Source organism: Periplaneta americana, chromosome 6 (assembly GCF_040183065.1).
Source record: "Periplaneta americana isolate PAMFEO1 chromosome 6, P.americana_PAMFEO1_priV1, whole genome shotgun sequence".
In the NCBI taxonomy this organism is placed as follows: Eukaryota; Metazoa; Arthropoda; class Insecta; order Blattodea; family Blattidae; genus Periplaneta; species Periplaneta americana.
This window is the reverse complement of record NC_091122.1, coordinates 151546185-151568507: the sequence shown is the minus strand read 5'-3', so window position 1 is coordinate 151568507 and position 22323 is coordinate 151546185. Positions and strand designations below refer to the sequence as shown.

At 33.2% G+C, this 22323-nt stretch overlaps 1 protein-coding gene across 3 annotated transcripts in view; it reads left to right on the top strand.

The window, feature by feature from the left end:
- The window catches only part of LOC138701932 (IDLSRF-like peptide), a 445082-nt gene that overhangs the window by 310261 nt on the left and 112498 nt on the right, over window positions 1–22323 (top strand). Inside the window, exon 2 of one of the 3 annotated variants that reach the window (XM_069829303.1) lies at window positions 3156–3200. The exons of the other annotated variants lie outside the window; for them this stretch is intronic. Within the exon in view, the coding sequence (XP_069685404.1) occupies window positions 3156–3200 (45 nt within the window). The remainder of the gene's footprint in view (window positions 1–3155; window positions 3201–22323) is intronic. 3 annotated transcript variants of the gene reach the window in all.

The window sequence follows — 22323 nt, the reverse complement described above, 5'->3', positions numbered from 1 at the left end:
GACGTGTTTTTAAAATGAAATCAATTAACAAAAGTCTGTTACAGAGAAACGTTTCCTAATAGTCTAAAGAATGAGTGTTCTAAATTTCATGCATGTATCTTTAATAGTTCAGAAATTATATCCACTTTTGTCTGGCAATGTCGCAAAAAAAATGAAGTTACTGGAAACCGATAAAAGCGGGGTGTGATTAAAAAATCCATAGCGCAGGAAGTTTAAAAATGGCGACTCAACATCCGATAAGGGCACAGATACCCACAAAATGTTATGCTATGCATTCCACACATATCACAGAATATTTTAAAGAATTTTTTTTACACAAATCAAGATTTCAGGTATAACTCCCTGTAAAGTTGATTTGAATAATTTCGAGGGAAAAATTGTTCCGGAGCCGGGTATCGAACCCGGAACCTTTGGATCGGTGTCGGTTAGAGTTCCCGAGTAGCTCAGTGGTAGAGCGTTGGTACGTTAAACCAAAGGTCCCGGGTTCGATACCCGGCTCCGGAATAATTTTTCCCTCGAAATTATTAAAATCAACTTTACAGGGAATTATACCTGAAATCTTGATTTGCATAATACACGTCACTGTTCGTTAACAGAAAGCCACAATTTAAGTCACACGGAGTTAGTGTGCACTCGAAGTTGGTTGCTTGACGGTTGTCAGCCCACTTTGAGGTCTGTGGATGTAGAGGGAAAAATTGGATCGGTGTCGGTTAGAGTTCCCGAGTAGCTCAGTGGCAGAGCGTTGGTACGTTAAACCAAAGGTGCCGGGTTCGATACCCGGCTCCGGAACAATTTTTCCCTCGAAATTATTCAATTTTTTTTTTAATTTACTCATTTTTCACCAAAAAATACCATATTCTCCCCTTAAAATTGATAAAAGAGCATACATGTAAACCGAAGCCTGTACTATAAATAGACAAATGATGACTTTTGCACTGGTATGTTCTTTGAAATAGGGTTGCGACAAGAGTGAGAGCTGAGTGAAAATAAGCATGCGCTGTCCCACGTCTTCCTGCATGGATATGGATATATATATATATATATATATATATATATATATACGATATATATATATATATATATATATATATATATTTACTTTCAAACTAAGAGTCTGATGGAGTCTATTGTGCGATAATAATTAAGATACTGACAATAAGGTAATGGTAATGGGAGTACTGATAACGATACAAATATTATTTCGCGCGTAACTTCTTACATAAATATTTATATCGATATGGGAGATAAAATCATAGCTATTGGGTTGGTACAAAAGTTCGTAGCGTTTTTCTGCTATGACAAAAATGTTTGACATGAAACAAAACAGAAATTAATCATCACTATACTCTCCTATATTATCTGTCACTCTCTGCCAACACTAGGATACTTTTTCCAATCCGTGTCTAAAGAAATCTGCTGATTTGGAAATATAAAATGTCGTCAAACCACGTTTGTAATACATCTTCGTTATCAAAGGAGTGCCCTCGAAGACTGTTGGATAGAGAACGGAAAAGGTGGAAATCTGAAGGCGCAATATCGGGAGAATATGAGGGATGTGGAATCACTTCCCAACCAAGATCTTGGTTAGCAGCTTTCGTCATGTTATCGTGTTGCAGCAATACTTGCTGCAGTCTTCCTGGTTGCTTTTCTTCAATTACGGCCGCAAGGCATCTGAGATGATGGTAATAAATAGGGACCGGATTTTTATGTAATTACATATTATATTCCTTTCAGCCTAACCGTATATAAATAACAAATCCTTCCGAATCTTGTAATTACCATTAATATATTAAAATTTGGTACTACATATTTTTACATATTTACCCCACATCACATATTATGGCTTGGTATTACATAAATCTACATATTTTGGAGTTTTATTCACTTTTACTTCTTTAAAAGGAAAAAAGAAAACTTCTACTGGGGAAGTTTACAATTTGAAATACACAAATTTAAAAAGCCTTTTTACCTACCCGAGAAAGGATATATTTCGGGACGAAACATAACATCTTAGTTCCAGGAAGTAAAAGAGACACTCACCCCTTACCGCCCACTGTAAATATGAGCGAACAAAAGGCAACCTTTCTCATACAACTACTTTGTATTGTAAAAATCAAGAAGGGAATAATCTCATATGCATACGCGGACGACATAGTAGTAGGGTCTAAAGACCTTACAAAGTTACAAGAAACAATAAACATCATGGTAAAATGGTGCAATAAAAAGAAACTTGATATAAATGTGGACAAGACAGAAATGATGATACTCAGATACGGGGGGGGGGAAACACCAGAAACAGTAGAAATCGTCATGAAGAACAGAAAATTAAAAATTGTACCAAAGTACAAATATCTAGACTTAACAATACAAACCAGCGCAAATATCAATATTAAATATTTTCATGATTTTACATATTTTGGTACATATTCAGCTTATTTTTCTTACATAAATATGTACATATTTCACACCTTGATATTACATAAAAATCCGGTCCCTACTAATAAATGTCAGCAGTTATGGTTACATTCATAGGATATCTTCTCCCAGGAGACGCATAATATCATCTTCTGAGTAGATGGTCACTGACTTTTGTTCGAAGTGTTGTGTGTTGAAACGACAGAAAAATTTTCTTGCAGTGCTTTTTCCAAAGGCATTCCTCCCGTACGTGGCACAAATGTTTCGAGCCGTCTCCGTTGCCTTTTCTCCTCTATTAAACTCAAATAGAAGAATATGTCGGAAGTGTTCTTTTTTTTTTCACTTGATACTCCATGTTCTTTAGTCAGTACACAGCATAAACTTTCTCCAAATCCGCAAAAATCAAGACGTATTTACAAACAGAACACTAAAAATAACAAATGATAAACGCAAACGTTAAACACTCTCTTAACAACGCAATGTTGTTATGACGAAAAAAACCCTACGGACTAAGGCACAATCTCATACTATGATTGCTAAAGGATAATGAGTGTTTTCACGCTAAAGACTGAATAGAGGATACACAATTGTAACACAAATTGCCTAATACATTCCTATGTCCCACTATTTTTTGCTGAAAATTGACGTTTTTTTAAAAAAACACTCATATTTTCAGTTCAGATAGTATAATAGTATATTTTGATGACAGCAATGGCTTCCTCTCTCTGTTGTCCTTATAGTTGCTGTCATACGTAAGCCAGACTCCACCCGCCTCTCCGCAGAAGGTACGTCCTAGTCATAAATAGCTTAAGGATCAGGTGGTTTAAGGGTATACGTACGTTAACGACCACAAATATTATCAGAAAATGCAGGCTCTAAATTTCTAAGAGTTTATAAGGAAATGAACTCACAATTGGACAAAAATTACAAGGTACCACAACAAGACTTATTAGAACTTAAATATCTGATAAAAGTATAAAAAAAGGTTACTAATAATATTTTTGAGAATTCACTTTTTACTTTAAATTAAATTTTCCAAAATTTGAAAATTTTTCACACATATTACTTCATAACTCCATAACCATTAGAGATAGAATTCTGAAATTTTGTACACTGATTTAACATGCATTTGTGCAAGACGTACACTACAATAATGCCCATTTCTTTGAAAATAGAAAAATTAGATCACAAAACAGAATGTAAATTTTAATATATTTTGTGCGAGATCGTGCGTATTTGCTTGGTTTCCGCACAAAACCAATCCGCGGAAAGTGTAACATTCCACATTCAGTATTCCCAACCTAACACACACAACAATTTCTCTCTTCTTACCGCTTAAGTGACATATTGATTTTACTGCTTTCGGCTTTTAACATATTATTTTTAGAGACGTTCAATATAGTAAAAATTATAAATCGGAAACTTACCACTGCAATTTCACCTAAATTGCACTGTTAATTTTTTTTTTTAATATTTTCAAAAATTAAGTAAACTCTATAACTCCACTAAAGTTACTGCATTCGTGATGCAAGTAACATTAAGGAAGCCGTGAAAAAATCAACAAGATTCCAGATGCCGATGTTATTACTGCAATATGTTATATAAATAATATTGTTACAATATTAAAATGAAAAGTAAATCATTACATAACCTTACCGTTTGTTTTAAGTTCGCATTTATAGACTGGGGGAAAAAAAGACAGACGTATATCACGGCCTGCTGGAGTATAGTAAACACAGAAAACATTTTAAAGCAACAATGTTGAAGATAGATATTTTTGTTTTGCAAATTTGCCATCATTGAACAGAAACTAAGATGGAGATTTCATTGCAACTAATTAGAAATTCCTCTTTCAGGTATGTAATAAACTATCTTCGCACAAAATAATGTACGATACACGAGCGGTATGTTTTCTTTCAATTCTCGGAAATTAAAAAAGCTCAACTACGTTTCGCTTTTTCAAACTTTTCCTAGAACATGAAAACTTCAACATACCGCTCTTGTAATGCATATTACTATTATATAGGAAAAATAAAAAATTAATTGTATTAAAATAAACAACTCTACATGTCTGAGAGTAGTCTACGTTTCAGAAACACGTATTTATTACATGCAGGAAAAATATTAACGATGTCAGAGAGACCATAACAATGTTAAGGTTACCAAATGATATAACTGCAGAATTCTTTTTTTTTTTTTTCATACTTTGATAAAACTGGTTTGTAAAGATATTATTAGCAACCTTTTTTATAATTTTATCAGACATTTAAGTTCTAATAAGTCTTTTTGTAGTACCTCGTAATTTCTGTCCAATTGTGAGTTAATTTTCTTATAAAATTTTAGAAATTTAGAGCCTGCATTTTCTAATAATATTTGTGGTCGTTCACGTACATATACCCTTAAAACATTTGCGCTCTTTTCTTGACCAATACACTACAATGTGAAAAAATTATCCTGAAGTAAGTGCGCGAACCCTAGCGATATGTAGCCTACTCCTAGGAGAACGCACAGCAGATAACAATGCTAAGGTTCGTTCGGTAGCCAGGTTTCGAGCAGGCAACTCCACTCTTCCCTAGACCAGTCGCCTCCGTGCATCCCTTGTCGGCAATCGGAGAATGCTATTGAATGATGTTCAACCCTAATCTGGGATAACGGGAGAACCCCGAGAAAATCCCAACTTCGACCTTGTCGGCCAAAAGTGTCACTATGGATTTTTCAATGAAAAAACTCAGGCCTGACTCAACCAATGCTTCCTTCGTGATAATCTACGGAAACTAGTAGGGCCTACCGTACATACTGTAAATTCTGTAATAATTATGTTCCACTAACCGATCGGTTGATATGATGTCAAACACTGATTCAAAGTTGAAATGTCCACCGTTTAATGTATGTATGTATGTATGTATGTATGCATGCATGCATGTATGTGTGTATGTGTGTATGTATGTATGTATTTATTTATTAACACTACAATTGGGTATACACCCGGTGGCAGTGATATATAATATACAATAATACCATTATAATTCTACAATAATGAGAGCAATAAAAGAGAAATAAAAAAATAAAATAAACCTAAATTTATTTCTAGCTATAAATAAATAGATCCAATAAACTTAGGACTACAAATAAAAACTATGCTATAATAACGCCTGCAATAAGCAAAAGTAAACCTAAGTTATAAATACTTCTATTTCACCCAACTATTACCAATTTAATTACATATCACCTTAATTAATTACAAATCAACTTAATTAAATATCATCTTAATTAATTACATATCACCTTAATATATTTACATATCAACTAAATTACATACCATCTTAATTAATTACTTATCAACTTAATTAATTACATGAACAACTTAGATATTTACACTGCACCTACAATTACATTTTCAGTCTAATCTTCTCAACCTTTCCTTAAATATACTGATTTTGAGAGGACTACCCTGAAAGATTGCCGCAGGTAAGCTGTTCCAGTCTACTATTGTGCGGTTAACAAAGGAAAATTTTGCCACGTCCGTTCTTTGTTTCCTAATATGATCTGCCCTGCCTAAGTATGATGGTGTTGCTAATCTAATTTAGCTAATGTTCTCCTGCAATAACGTCTTCTATGCTAAAGTGTTCACATTACATAAATGTCCACACAAATAAAACGTCCACTACAATAAAAGTTATTCATTTTCTTTTACATTTAATGTCCACCAATTTTACTGAAAAATATCCGAAGGCATTAATTTTCTTCTACATCTGGCAATAGCTGATCAACGTTTAGTTTCAAATTGTAGGAAATAGCACGGAGGTATTGTCTAATAGTGTTACTGTCGCTTATTAATGAGCCCTTGAATTTAGCCTTCCATTAATTTTTTTTACCTCTATTTCCGCAATATCACCTTCATGTGTGTTGTTGGGTTCTTCATTCTGCACAATAGTTTGAATGTTATCCAGATCTGCATTGGTTTGGCACTGTTTCTTTCTGAACACCTCCAGTAGATTTTCCTATCATCCTTACTTCCAGAATGAAATTGATAAATAAATCTATCACTGACTAAAAACGGTTTCCCTTTTCGAGAATAAATGAGCAGGGACATATTTACTGCAATTTTGTTTAAAATTTACTGGAATTTTGCTATTGCTTAGTAACCAAAGCAGCATTATTACTGTTATAATACATAATTATTGTAAGTGGACTTTTTTATGTGGACATTTTCTCACATTGGACATTTTACTGTGGACATTTTCTCACATTGGACATTTTACTGTGGACATTTTCTCACATTGGACATTTTACTGTGGACATTTTCTCACATTGGACATTTTACTGTGGACATTTTCTCACATTTGACATTTTACTGTGGACATTTTCTCACATTGGACATTTTACTGTGTGACATTTTCTCACATTTGACATTTTACTGTGGACATTTTCTCATACTGGACATTTTACTATGAGCATTTTGTACTGTGGACTTTGTAGTGCATGGACATTTTCCTTTTGGATAAACTGTTGTGGACATTTTTTCAAGTGGACAATTTCAAAATTGGACATTGTACTTTGGACATTTTAACCTGGAAGCCAAACACTTATTTATCCAGCTGAGAGTAACAACCTTCAGTTCAATATATTCTACATCAGACGCTGTTAGGTCTAACATAGTACGAAGCTTAAAAGTAGAATTAATCGAACAACACCAGAAACTATTGCATGATAATAACAGTAAGTTATATTGATAGTTCTAAATACAATTTTCAAAGTAATTCAGAAGCAAACGATTTATAACTGACAATAAATTAATTATCCACTAACAATAACAAAGCTGTATTTGGAAATATAACAGATTTAAGTCAATGATATTTATTTAAAACAAGTGCAGCGAAGCGCACGGGTACGGCTAGTAATAATAATATAATTCATTCACGTTTCAACAGAAATAATATGTTGTTTATGCAGCAGCGATTATAACAGGAACAAATGTTTAGTACACAAGCGATTAGCGAGAGTGATAAGTTTCACGATCACGTTTTATGTAGTCCAAACATTACAAAATAGGAACGTATTACAAAATAATTAGGCATTTTCGTGTACCAGCACGCTTCTGCCTCATTGGATAATGTCATCGTTTTTTAGGAGCCGTGATTTGTTTCCGTTTCCAAGGTAACCTAAATTTGTTCATGCCTATAAGCTGCTATAATTATTATTTATCCAAGCCAAGAACCATACCAGTACTAATGTATCACTACGCCGCGTCATGGTAAACAAAATAAATCAAGTACACGTTAAAGTATAGGTACATTAGTTTTCTTTTAATCTAGCTTTACATTGAACTGATTTGAACTGACATAATATGAGTAAAGCTGTTAGTTATAATGAAATATTTACGGGACTATATTTTATAGCGTATATTGGTTATGCCTTTCAACCAAATGCAGATCAGACAGTGACGTCACATTTTTGTTATTCTAGTTCAGCTCTTGGCTTGGTCAGACAATAGTGACAGTTGGTTTCTACGTTGATAGGTAAACTTTATACCAACTGATTCCATAGAGTCTATTATGAACAATTTTCATCGTCGTAACAACCTTTTCATAATGTCTATGTTTGTTATTCCAAGTATTATGTGAATTGTGAACTGTTCCCATACCAACAAGAATTTTTGTCAGAATTTCCATACATCTGTTACTCTATAGCAGTCTATTTCAGACAAATATTTACCTTTAAAAGCTTGTATGTTTTCCTGAATATACTAACCTTTTTTTTTTAACTCTGCAATGTTTACAATTTTTGCAACCGCTACGTAGAGTCCTATAAACAAACTACAGATTTGCGTGAATGCAATGTTAACTCACAATCTTTTTATGCTTAACTGAGTGATTTACATTCCGTGTGTGGTAATGCTGTTGGGGAAATAAATTGAAAAAGTGACAAACCATGCTTTCAAATTACTTCATATGTCAGCGGAAGGGTGACTGTTGTGTGAATGATAGAAATGAAACGTCACAATTTCCAATTAAAACCCCAACTCATCTCAGCTTCGAAGAGTAACGAGGAAAATCCACATCACGCGGAAGAATGTTAGGTGATTTTCAAAAGGGACTCTTTCATAAAAGGTAAAATATTCATGGAAGTACACAGATTGCTCGGAGAACAAAACCACGATGCGAATAAAAGCTCCATTAATTAAAGTAACAGCAATATTTTGTTTAATAACGAATAAACTGTAGATGACATTCAGCGTAGAAATTCGATGTGGCTGAGAAATGTCAATATAGGGCTACATTGTTGTTATTATTATTATTATTATTATTATTATTATTATTATTATTATTATTATTATTATTAAAGTTCTAGTGTTGTTGACTGTCAATTTCTTCAGGATGACATTAATTCAATTGCCAATTGGTCAGTTGATAACGGGATGATGATTAATGAATCCAAAACTTATGTAATATCATTTTCAAGGAAAACCTCTTCACTAAAATATAACTATCTTACTTACTTACTTACTTACAAATGGCTTTTAAGGAACCCGAAGGTTCATCGCCGCCCTCACATAAGCCCGCCAGCGGTCCCTATCCTGTGCAAGATTAATCCAGTCTCTATCATCATATCCCACCTCCCTCAAATCCATTTTAATATTATCCTCCCATCTACGTCTCGGCCTCCCTAAAGGTCTTTTTCCCTCCGGTCTCCCAACTAACACTCTATATGCATTTCTGGATTCGCCCATACGTGCTACATGCCCTGCCCATCTCAAACGTCTGGATTTAATGTTCCTAATTATGTCAGGTGAAGAATACAATGCGTGCAGTTCTGTGTTGTGTAACTTTCTCCATTCTCCTGTAACTTCATCCCGCTTAGCCCCAAATATTTTCCTAAGCACCTTATTCTCAAACACCCTGAACCTATGTTCCTCTCTCAGAGTGAGAGTCCAAGTTTCACAACCATACAGAACAACCGGTAATATAACTGTTTTATAAATTCTAACTTTCAGATTTTTGGACAGCAGACTGGATGATAAGAGCTTCTCAACCGAATAATAACACGCATTTCCCATATTTATTCTGCGTTTGATTTCCTCCCGAGTGTCATTTATAAAATATAACTATCACCTAAAAAAATGCATTAATTAACAGAAAAGATTGTATTAGAGACTTCGGTTTATTAATTGACAAATTATATTTTCACAACCACATTGATCATATTTATAACCATTCAATAAGAATGTTAGGAATAATTCGGTCAATTACTTATTCTTTATCAACACCTGACTTCTTTTATTACTATACTATACATTAGTGAGATCGAAACTCGAATATGCATCTGTAGTTTGGAACTCTATTACTATTACTTTTTTTATTGGGTTATTTTACGACGCTGTATCAACATCTAGGTTATTTAGCGTCTGAATGAAATGAAGGTGATAATGCCGGTGAAATGAGTCCGGGGTCCAGCACCGAAAGTTACCCAGCATTTGCTCGTATTGGGTTGAGGGAAAACCCCGGAAGAAACCTCAACCAGATAACTTGTCCCGACCGGGATTCGAACCCGGGCCACCTGGTTTCGCAGCCAGACGCGCTGACCGTTACTCCACAGGTGTGGACTTTACTAGTACTGATTCGGCAAAACTGGAAAATATTCAAAGGGAATTTATTTCATTATGTTCGTACAGATTCCTGCCTAATACGTAACTGTGGGTATAACTATGATAAAAAATGCGAGCACTTTAAATGTCGAAGCCTGTATGCCAGACGTCATGATCTCGATTACTTATTCTTATGTAAGGTCCTTAAAGGTGACATTAATTGTCAATCTTTCTTAAACAGTGTCATCCTTCGTATTCCTACGAAGAACATGAGACATCACAAATTCTTCTATATTAGAAATTCTAAATCTTCCTCTCCGGTCTCCAGATGTATTAAACATGCTAACTTACATGTAGGCGATTTCGATCCATTCAATGTATAGAAGTATTAGAATATGGCAATGTCTTTGCTAATATTATTTGCATAATCTTTATACACAAATTGGTAGTAACAATCAAATCCTTTCCCTAATATTTTATAGTATTAATTCTTGTAAATTAATTATTGTAATGTATGTTCTTTATTTTGTTGTTAACTCAAGTATTTAGTATTTAGTATTTAATTTGTACCATAGTTGTTCATTCTAATGTATTAATTGTATCGCTGTGCTGGACTTTTATTGGCCAATGCCTGTTGTCCAGCACATAAATATCAATAAATCAATAAATATCAACAAATAAATTATTATACATTTGGAAATTATTCTAGAGAGGAAAATCAAACTCTTAGGTAAAACTTGAGTATTCATTGAAATTTAAAGATAGAGATACTTATGATTACAGATAATGTTTTATTATTGTTGTGTTGTTGCTTAGTCAACTGTCCGAAGACAGGTCTGAACCTCTCAAGTGATACCAATAAGGCACCCCTTACGAGGCAACTAGGCCAGGAGATAATGGGATAGGGTGGCCAGTTCCTTTCCCCCTTCATTGCATACATCGTCGACAAGCTGCATATTACACTAGTCAGACTTCAGATGCATATAAACAATAATTGTTCTTCCTCTGACACATAACCTCAAGTGAGATGTACTGCCTGATTATAGATGTACAGCAGTGGGAAAAAAAACCGGACCGACCCTTGTAGCTGATTTCAGAGCCTTGTTCACTCCAAAGCACGATAGACTGGGAACTAAGATTTTCGTGGTTCGAATCTGCCTGGGAAGTAAACTTTTTGTTTTGTTCCTTATTCAAATTTATTCCCAATACTTTTCGATTGCTGGAAAAATTAATTTTCTGGGAGTAATAAGTTAATTGTGTAGTAAAATATCGCTGCAATCGAAAAGTATTGGGAATAAATTTTAATAAGAAATAAAAAAAAGTTTCCTTCCCAGGCAGGATTCGAACCACGAAAGTCTTAGTTACCAGTCTATCGTGCTTCGGAGTGAACAAGGATCTGAAATCAGCTACGAGGGTCGGTCGGGGTTTTTTTTTTGCCACTACTGTACATATCATCCGGAACCTAAATCAGAGGATATTTTATTATTGGCAGATTATAAAGATGGACTCCTACATTGGATCATTCACTCGGAACTTATTTCTGGGTAATATGGGATGAAAATTTTAGATGTTAAGACAAAATAATGATGAAGGTTGGGTAGAACAGAGAAAAATTCTTTCCGGCACGGGGAATCGAACCTGGGTTTTCAGCTCTACGTGCTGACGCTTTATCCACTGAGCCACACCGGATTCTAGTTCCGATGCCGAATCGAATCCCTTCAGTTTAAGTTCTACCTCTCAGTTTCCCTTTGGTGGCCTACCCTCATGTACTGTGTCACAATGTCCAACACACTATGTACAGAGGTGCACCCATTACGAGTGACTAAGTGGCCGGGATCCGACGGGATGAGCGCCGTCTTGAATCAGTAAATGACTACTACGCGTATCATATTACTATGATGTGCCGAAGTACATATGATATTTCCGTGCAGAAATTCTGCGTTATGAAGGATGGATAGAACAGAGATAAATTCTCTCCGGCACCGGGACTCTAACCTGGGTTTTCAGCTCTATGTGCTGACGCTTTATCCACTAAGCCACACCGGATTCCAGTTCCGATGCCGGAACGAATTCCTCTCAGTTTAGTTCTACCTCTCTGTTCCCCTTTGGTGGCCTACCCTCATGTACTGTGTCACAGAATACCTTATGTGAGAGTGGCACAATGTCCAACGCACTATGTACAGAGGTAATATGGTAATGCAGAATTCCTGCACGCAAATATTATATGTAGCTTACTTCGGTACATCAAAATAACAAAATAATGAGTTTCATTGGAAACATCATCTTCGTAGTTAGGTAAATCTGTATTATTATTATTATTATTATTATTATTATTATTATTATTATTATTATTATTATTGTTATTATTATTATTAATATTATTATACTCCAATTTTACAGAAAACCCTATTTTACCTGAGATAGGTATGTTAGGGTTATAAATACATTATTATAATATTTATATGATATTGATTAATTAAATCTCCTATTGTATTAATCTTGTGTTTCAATTTTGAAATTAATAAAATTTTACAAATCTATAAATTCAGCAAAACTATACAACGTTTTATAATTTATATGAATGAATGAATGAAATGAGATGAAATTAAATACTGAAATTCAATCTTGCATTACAATTAACAAGTTTCATGAAATGTATACTATATTATAACCTAAGCAAACAATTAATCCTAATATTCACTAGCATGTAATTTGAATTTCTGTGGTTTGAAATTTCTGAAGACGTTACACAGTTTTCCGTAAAACAAAGTTGTTGCAAGCAGTTTCTAAATTTTATACAAATTGTTTATTGTGAATTTGTTGTAAATTATTATTATAATTAATTTCTACCAACTGTTAAATTAATTATTTATAACAAAATATTTGAAAAAACTATAGATAAAAAAATCAGTGGATATATACAAATTTTATCATGTGTTCAGATTACAACTTTTGTGAACGTAATAAATTTGTATTAACAATAAAATTCTAAAAAAAAGTTTCATGTTATAAAAATCGGGGTTGCCATTTGAGATATGAAGTACCCGTCCAGACGGAAATATTAGCAATATGGTACAGTTTCAGCATTATTCAATTAATGACATTAATAAGACTTTCAAACCATGGATTGTTAAAAAGACAAACTAGAATTAAAACGTTGGCAAGACCGAAAACGATATGGAGTAGGCCTATGAAGTATACTATACGGTAATGAATCTTGGACCATACGCGAAAGTGATGAACAATGAATCACTGCCAATGAAGTGAAATTTTGAAGAAGTGCGGCCTACGCTAAATCAGACAAGAAAAATAGGCCTATTGACATTTTGGGAGAAATGAAAACCAATCCTATTTTAGAAAACATTGAGAATTGTAGAATAAACGGAGTTCCCATGTAGGCCTACTTAGAATGACTTCTGAAAGAGTATCTTGTGAAATGCTAAATTAACATGCAAGAGAAAAAAGATCTTTGGGCCGTCAGTTAAACAATGGAATAAGACTGTTACAGGCTGTTAGACTTAATACATGAAAGGAAAAAGAAAAATAGGTAATACAAATAAGATGTAAAAATGGATTTTAACTCTCACAGTCGCGTCTAAAATAAACCGCAAGCGAATGACTTCAAAGAAAATCCAACTGTCTTCAGAAACAGAAGTTTCCTCAGAGTCTGTAGTCCTGAAAGTTTGTGTTGTTTTTTCTTCTTCTTTAAAAAACATCTTCACAGAGAATAAAGAAAAGACAAAAAAGGAATCCACGTATAACAAGTATTCTTTTGCAAGAATATAGAGTGATCGAAAAGGTTGTGCTCAAACTGAAGGAGCGTACAGAGGAGTTCGATTAATATAACAATAATTTTACAATAGCAACTCATGGCCTAGGAAATAACTCTGTGCCAGTGTAAACCTGTGAATGTCAGAAATTACATGGTATAAAACTTAGAAATAATATAATACTAATATGTACAAGAAGTATGCAAAGATTATATGAAGTTAACACGTAAATATGTACTATACAAAGGTTGTTCGAACTCGTGAACCCCACATTCAGTTCAGACATGACATCAACAAAGAAAATTCTGCCGCACAAATTCTTCAGGCATCTCCTGAACCACATCAAGTGCTGCAAGTATCCTAGCTAGAGACGAACAAAACTATCTGCCGCTCTCGCTCGCTGTGTTCGTTGCATTTGTCTTTCGAGTCTCGTCTCGTCATTCTCGTGCGCTTCGAGTCTCGCCCATCATTCTCGAAACAGCATTTGGTCGGCGTGGAAAGATTTCGTAACGTTGAATAACATAGGCCTACTTCATTGAAATAAATAACATTATAAATGTTTAAATGAGACAAAAAGACAAAACAGAACAGTATCAAAATGTTCTGGTTCTATTATATGATATTACCTATGGTTATATACGAGTAAATAAAAAAAACCAATTCTCAAATAAATTTTCATTTCTAAGAAGCATAAAAATGACATTCATAACTTTATGCTCGACCATGCCGAAATGTAGTAATTATACACCTGGTAGCAGTCCTTTAATGCATGTCATTAAAGTACGTACACCTATTCATTAAAGTTCAGGTTTTCGATTATTCTCGGATATGCTAATCGAAAGACGAGGGAAACGTCACGGAGGCTGGAAATCCAATACTGTTGCAGAAGGTTATGTTCTGTTACTATAATAATTAGCGTTAATTGTAAATAATATTCAAATAAATTTAATTTGTCGTCTCGTTTTTCAATTCTAAATCAATTTCCAGGTTATTCATTCTCTGCATTACATCAAGGTCAATGACATTATTGTTCCTAGGAAAAAATCAATACTTTCGCGTCTGCGCACATCTCACAATTTCGAGCTATGAACAAGATCACTTCCGATCTTCTGTCAGATACAAATAAAATAAATACTTCCGAATAATTTCAAGTTAGAAATATGGTCGAGCATAAAAAGTCGTATGAAACTTGACTATAATGGTAATTAAGACACTCGTATGAAAATTATAAAACTCGCTTGCGCTCGTTTCATAAACAAACGTACTTGCGTCTTAATTGCTATCATTATAGGCTCGTTGCATAATGTACTATTTTACTTCATATTGCACACTTGATCTTAAACATATGAAAAGAAAATTTCTAGCCTTTTATTAAGGGCCTAGTAATTAAATAAAGTCTGGGGAACGGATTATTATACACTGAAAGGTAGAGATGATGTTTCAAATAGGCTACTTGATTGTTATACATACAATTATAACAGTTGCCAAAGTAGATAAAATTTCAGTCAGGTATAAACTGCATTCTTCAGGATTTCGAGAGTTGATCAATATCGAGTCTCGGTAGACTTTACGTCAAGGACGCGACGTAATAAAACATTGTCGTGCGGGTTTTCGGCTTTGCGGGCGCGGTTAATCTCGTTTTCTCGATCGTTGTTCATCTCTAATCCTAGCTAAAATTTTGTTTCCGAGTCTTACACAGTGTCTCATAAACGAGGCATTTGATTTGGTTCAAATTAAATCAAGAGGCATTAAATCAGGGGACCGGGCTGGCTGTTCAATCGCACCTTCTTCTTCCAATCCAACGCCCGGGATATGCGAGACGATAAATAGCATTCTTTCAAGAGATCTGGTGTAACTTCTTGCAAAAATGTTGTTGTTAATCTTATTTGGCACGAAGTAAGTGCAATATATGATTACATACGCAATGTAGGTCCTACGGTTGCACTGACTGAGGATTACTTTTCAGACCACAGGTTCCTATTCGAAAATAGCCTCTTTTCAATCCCTGTATAAGCTTCTGAATCACCCAGTATATGTATTCACTTTACTGAAGATGCTGGAAGAAACGACGGCCGTTTGCCTAACAGTTTTACTTCGAAATACCCAGAAGGCAGTTGGGTCATATTACATCAATATTTTTAAAGTTCAATAGGACGAGAAGGGGTAATAAGTTTTCATGGAGCAATACGCCAAGTCGTAACTACAGTCGGCTGGATTTTCCAGCCAGCAGGTGGGGCTGTTAAATCTGGGGGCGCCGGGACTAGAGGCGGCAATTTCATTCCTCATTGACTGAGCAGTAGACATATTGCGCGTGCAACACCGTCGCAACTCTCACGCAAAAACGTCGTCCTCTCGCCATTCTTCCACTTCAGCTCAAACATTAATATGCCTATTTAAATTTAGACTAGTGGCTTGTGCAGCAAATGCTGCAATCTAAGTTCATTAGACGTTCAAATAAACATTTTTCAGATTTATTTTCAATGAAGAATATCAGACATTCTGAAAGTTATTTGCTTCCATAACAATGAAAGATACTCTCTCTCGAGCCAATACTGAAGAGAACCACGCATATAAATGTCTACACCACACGCCATTAAATAGCCTATATGAAAAAGACCCAACCCTACTTGATTAATAATTATAAAAATATTTGATTTTTTATAATATTATTATCTTACGTAAGTTTTATAGCTTTCAGTAACATATATTATATAGCTGCCACTCAGTAAAATATAGAAATCAAAATCTAATTTAAGTTATATTCTACATCTACTTATATAACCCCAAAACGCTTCACTTTGATATCATCAATATAGCATTAATATGTATAATTAATGAAAAATAGTCACACCATGGCATTAACTACAATAATATGTCATTTCTAATGGTAATAATGTCATCAAACCACCTCAAGTTTTGTAGTTTTTAATATCCAGTACACAGCTGTACCCAGGAAATTACACACCACAGAATCGAACCTATAAATTATTTTTAGTAAGTTAATTTTTTAATAACCAATTTAATTTGAGCTCTATTTATCTCAGCATTCTTGCAGATCATGGCCTTCGTGTAATATTGTTTACTGTAGTATGTGTTTTGTTTTATTCTGAAATGCAACACGGCCGACTTAATGCTCGCTTCGCTTTTCCTTTACAAAAAAAAAAAAAAAGCAAAGGGAATATCAAGTTGGCCGTGAATGCTATTAGCTAGTTCTGAAAACTGACGACAGATGGATTTTGGAAAATAGGAAAATTATGTTTAAAAATTGACATTTCACTGAAAACTACTATGTTTCGGAAAAACTTTGAGTTCCGAGCTTCAAAATGAGGCGTCATTTATTAAAATCCGTCCAGTCGTTTTTCCGTAATTTCCATTACCAGTTCAAATTATATATATATATATATATATATATGTAAACATTACTTTTTTATAACGTCAGGCTTTTTTTCCATCGATGTTAAAACCTTTGCCGGAACTGTGGGGTAATTTACGCAGAAAAGAATAGGCCTACATGTTTTATTTGCGGAAGAAAGCAAATAAAAGAAAGTCATGACATATGATGTGGTGGTGAATGTAATATTATGTCGCTTCCAGCATTTACTCTAGGCATGTGGCTTTATTATTATGTCTCGTTGGTTGATTTCTAATGCACACATATAAGGTCAACTAACACCATTTTACACTGCGATGGCTATGCGATCTAAACCAGTGTCTTTCAAGACAAATGGTTGAGTGAAAAACGTCCACGTATATGTATATTTAGTCCATGCAAAATGATCCTTGATATTTCGCATTGTTAAAATCGCCCTAACGTATTTTGGTCCATACTGAATGGCCCATGATTTAAGAATGTTCATGAATGGATATTAATTTTATTTTTAATGTTAGTGTTTTATAATCAATCTTATTGTTTTCTTTCAGTGTGACAATAAAATGTTACCTTTTTAACTATAATACATTAGTTTTGGATTACACATTTATTTTTGCTTGGTAAATTGATCATTGATTTCGAATTTCACGTTCATTCTTGTTCTTCTTTCTCACCTTCTACTGTCCTCACTTTTGCATCGATTTGGTTATTTTTGTTGTTATATCGTTCATCTTTCGAAACTTCAATAAATCTGAAAATTGAAGGATGGTGGACCATTTTAACATACATGGACGTTTTCCTATAATTGACTTTATAACATGGAAATTATTATATGGACTAAATTGTATATACATTTCGGAATGGACCAAATTTATGAATGAACGTTTTCAAAGGATCAATTTGTCCGCTCATCCACCAGTGGTTCTCAACGGAAGCACGACCGTGTGGGGACCGAAGAGCAGTTAATGGGTGAGCCGAGAAATTTATTTATTTACTTATTTCTTTATTTCTCTCTTTAGTTCTTTCTTATCTCATTATTTCTTTCTTTATCTCTTTATTACTTTCTTCAACTCTTTATTTCTTTCATTCTTTCTTTCATTTATTTATTTATTTACTTATTTCTTTATTTCTCCCTTTATTTCCTCATCTCTTTATTTCTTTCTTTGACTGATTTATTTTTTATTTATATATTTATTTATTATTTTTTATTCACTTATTTCTTTATTTCTCTCTTTATTTCTTTTATCCTTTCTTTGATTGACTTATTTTTTGTTTATTTATTTATTTACTTATTTCTTTATTTCCTAATCTCTTTATTTCTTTCTTTATCTCTTTATTACTTTCTTCATCTCTTTATTTCTTTCTTTATTTCTTTCATCCTTTCTTTGATTGATTTATTTATTTACTTATTTCTTTATTTCTCTCTCTATTTCCTTATCTCTTTATTTCTTTCTTTGACTGATTTATTTTTTATTTATATATTTATTTATTATTTTATTCACTTATTTCTTTATTTCTCTCTTTATTTCTTTTATTCTTTCTTTGATTGACTTATTTTTTATTTATTTATTTATTTGTTTAATTATTTCTTTATTTCCTAATCTCTTTATTTATTTCTATATATCTTTATTACTTTCATCTCTTTATTTCTTTCTTTATTTCTTTCCTTCTTTCTTTGATTTACTTATTTATTTATTTACTTATTTCTTTATTTCCTTATCTCTTTATTTCTTCCTTTGACTGATTTATTTTATATATATATATATATATTAATTTATTTAGTATTTTTTATTCACTTATTTATTTATTTCTCTCTTTATTTCTTTTATTCTTTCTTTGATTGACTTATTTTTTATTTATTTATTTATTTATTTATTTATTTATTTCCTAATCTCATTATTTCTTTCTTTATCTCTTTATTACTTTCTTCATCTCTTTATTTCTTTCTTTATTTCTTTCATTCTTTCTTTGATTGATTTATTTTTTATTTATTTTTTATTCACTTATTTCTTTATTTCTTTCTTTATCTCTTTATTTCTTTCATTCTTTCTTTGATTGACTTATTTTTTATTCATTTATTTACTTATTCATTTATTTATTTACTTATTTCTTTATTTCCTAATCTCTTTATTTCTTTTTATCTCTTTATTCCTTTCTTTATCTCTTTATTTCTTTCATTCTTTCTTTTCTTGATTGATTGATTGATTTTTTATTTACTTATTGATTGATTTATTTATTTATTTATTTATTTATTTATTTATTTATTTATTTATTTATTTTCTGTGCTGTACAACAGCAAGGGGCGAATAAGAGTTCTGGATATGATAATTTCATCACAAAATAATAATAATAATAATAATAATAATAATAATAATAATAATAATAATAAATAATAATAATAAAAATAACAATAATAATTATAATAATAAAAATAATAACAATAAATAATAATAATAATAATAATAATAATAATAATAATAATAATAATAATAATAATAATAATATTTAAACATCCGACTGCTTTGCGTTGAACCATAATTCAATTGTTCCTTTTTAAATTGAAATTAAATTTCTAATTACTCGATATTCTACTCTACACTTAGGATAAGGTGCCGCACCAAATTGATGTGCAGAAAAGGTAGGGCTCTCCTCAAAAATGTTGGGAAACCTGGTCTACTTACACAATCAGCTTGTTACGCAGGCGGTCAGGCTTACAGTCCTGCTAGGCCTGGGGTTTTTCATTGAGAAATCCATAGTGACACTTGTTGCGGAAAAGGTCGCATTTGAATTTTTTTCTCGAGATTCCCCCTTTTATCCAACATACTTACGCATCGACATCATTCCATTACTATTTCTCCATTCAATCACCATTTCGTCAGAATTTCACCGAAAATCAATAGGCGATATGCGAAACATGGCAGTTGGGCGTAGTCTGAGGTTGCCTGTTTGCAGACTTCAATATATACGTAGAGCGTGCATTAGCATCGGCTTTATCCCCTGTGGTTACTGAGTGGTCAGATCTCCAGTCTTTCATGCAGACGGTACGGGTTCGAGTCCCGGTTAGGCACTTGTGGCGGACAAGGTTCGCACCTCAGTTGGCGACGGGCATTTAGGCCTCTTTCATGCAATCTGTTGCTAACAGTCTGGGTTGATACAATACCATTCCGAACGTTGTGTAACGCATTTCTTAACATGTTAGCAGTTGAAGTCGTTTTCTGAAGGTTCTTAGGCACAGAAATATACTTTCTACTGCAGTTACAATTCTCGGTTCACCTGGGTGCCGTTCTTCTAGACTGCGAAATTCACGATATCGACTCCACATATTAATATTATGCCTTTTCCAGCATTCAGAGGTCTCGCTGCATCAGCTTGTGTTCCATCATTTTCAATAAAATTATAACAATCACCCGAAACATGTCGCGCTTCCAGTAAAACAGTGTCGTAACTCGAAAATAGTGATTTGTAAAGATGTTATTTACTGGTAAAATACTTTTATAACAAATATTTTAATAAATAGGTACCAAAATCGTTCATAATTTACTATTTTACTATTAGAATTTCTTACGTCCAATCAGTAAAACAGAGTTGGAAACAATTTACGAACGTAACATGTGATTTTCTACATACGACAATATTTTACTGGGAGTGCTATGTCATTGCGCTTTATTTGACGACGTTGAGCATCCATTTCCACTATTTTAAAAGTTCTTTACACTGTTAAAGTTACCAAACTCCTCCATTATCAATGAGCTGATTATAGCCTACTATTTCAGCCACTAAAATCAGAAATTCCAATGTAATAATGTCAATAAACTAAAACACTGGTTACCATGGTGTCTAATAGATAGACAAATGAATAACTCACTTATATACACCCATTGTTTATGATTTGTTTGGGCATACAGATGATTTTCTATAAAATTTCATCTGTTCCTTAGACATAACAGACAGGGTTTGGAATTGAAAAAGTTACATCAATTTCTTGTCTACGCGGATGACGTGAATATGTTAGGAGAAAATCCACAAACTATTAGGGAAAACACGGAATTTTATTTGAAGCAAGTAAGGCGATAGGTTCGGAAGTAAACCCCGAAAAGACAAAGTATATGATTATGTCTCGTGACCAGAATATTGTACAAAATGGAAACATAAAAATTGGAGACTCATCCTTCGAAGATGTGGAAAACTTCAAATATCTTGGAGCAACAGTAGCAAATATAAATGACACTCTAGAGGAAATTAAACGCAGAATAAATATGGGAAATGCCTGTTATTATTCGGTTGAGAAGCTTTTGTCATCTAGTTTGCTGTCAAAAAATCTGAAAGATAGAATTTATAAAACAGTTATATTACCGGTTGTTCTGTATGGTTGTGAAACTTGGAGTCTCACTTTGGGAGAGGAACAGAGATTAAGGGTAATTGAGAATAAAGTTCTTAGTAAAATATTTGGGGCTAAGAGGGATGAAGTTACAGGAGAATGGAGAAAGTTACACAACGCGGAACTGCACGTATTGTATTCTTCACCTGACATAATTAGGAACATTAAATGCAGACTGTGAGATGGGCAGGGCATGTAGCACGTATGGGCGAATCCAGAATTGCATATAGAGTGTTAGTTGGGAGACCGGAGGAAAAAAAAACCTTGGGAGAGGCCGAGACGTAGATTTGAGGATAATATTAAAATGGATTTGAGGGAAGTGGGATATGATGATAGAGAGTGGATTAATCTTGCACAGGATAGGGATCGATAGGGAGGGCAGCAATGAATCTCCGGGCTTCTTAAAAGCCATTTGTAAGTAAGTAAGTTTCTTAGACAATTTTGATGTGTGTGTATTTTAGTAAATTAAAGATATTTAATAAAAATAATAATAATAATAATAATAATAATAATAATAATAATAATAATCCTGTGCAAATTCAACCTCGCAATAATTAACAACAGATCCCTATTAGAAACAACGACAACCAAATTTCTTGGCTTAAAAATCGATAATGTGTTAAATTGGAAAATCATATTAAAGAAATTACCCCGAAACTAAATTCAGCTTGTTTTGCTATTAGAACTATGCAAAAGATAGTAAATATCAACACCTTAAAAACAATATACTTTGCATACTTCCACTCGGTAATGAGTTTTGGAATAATATTCTGGGGAAATTCCACAGATAGTAATAGTATATTTC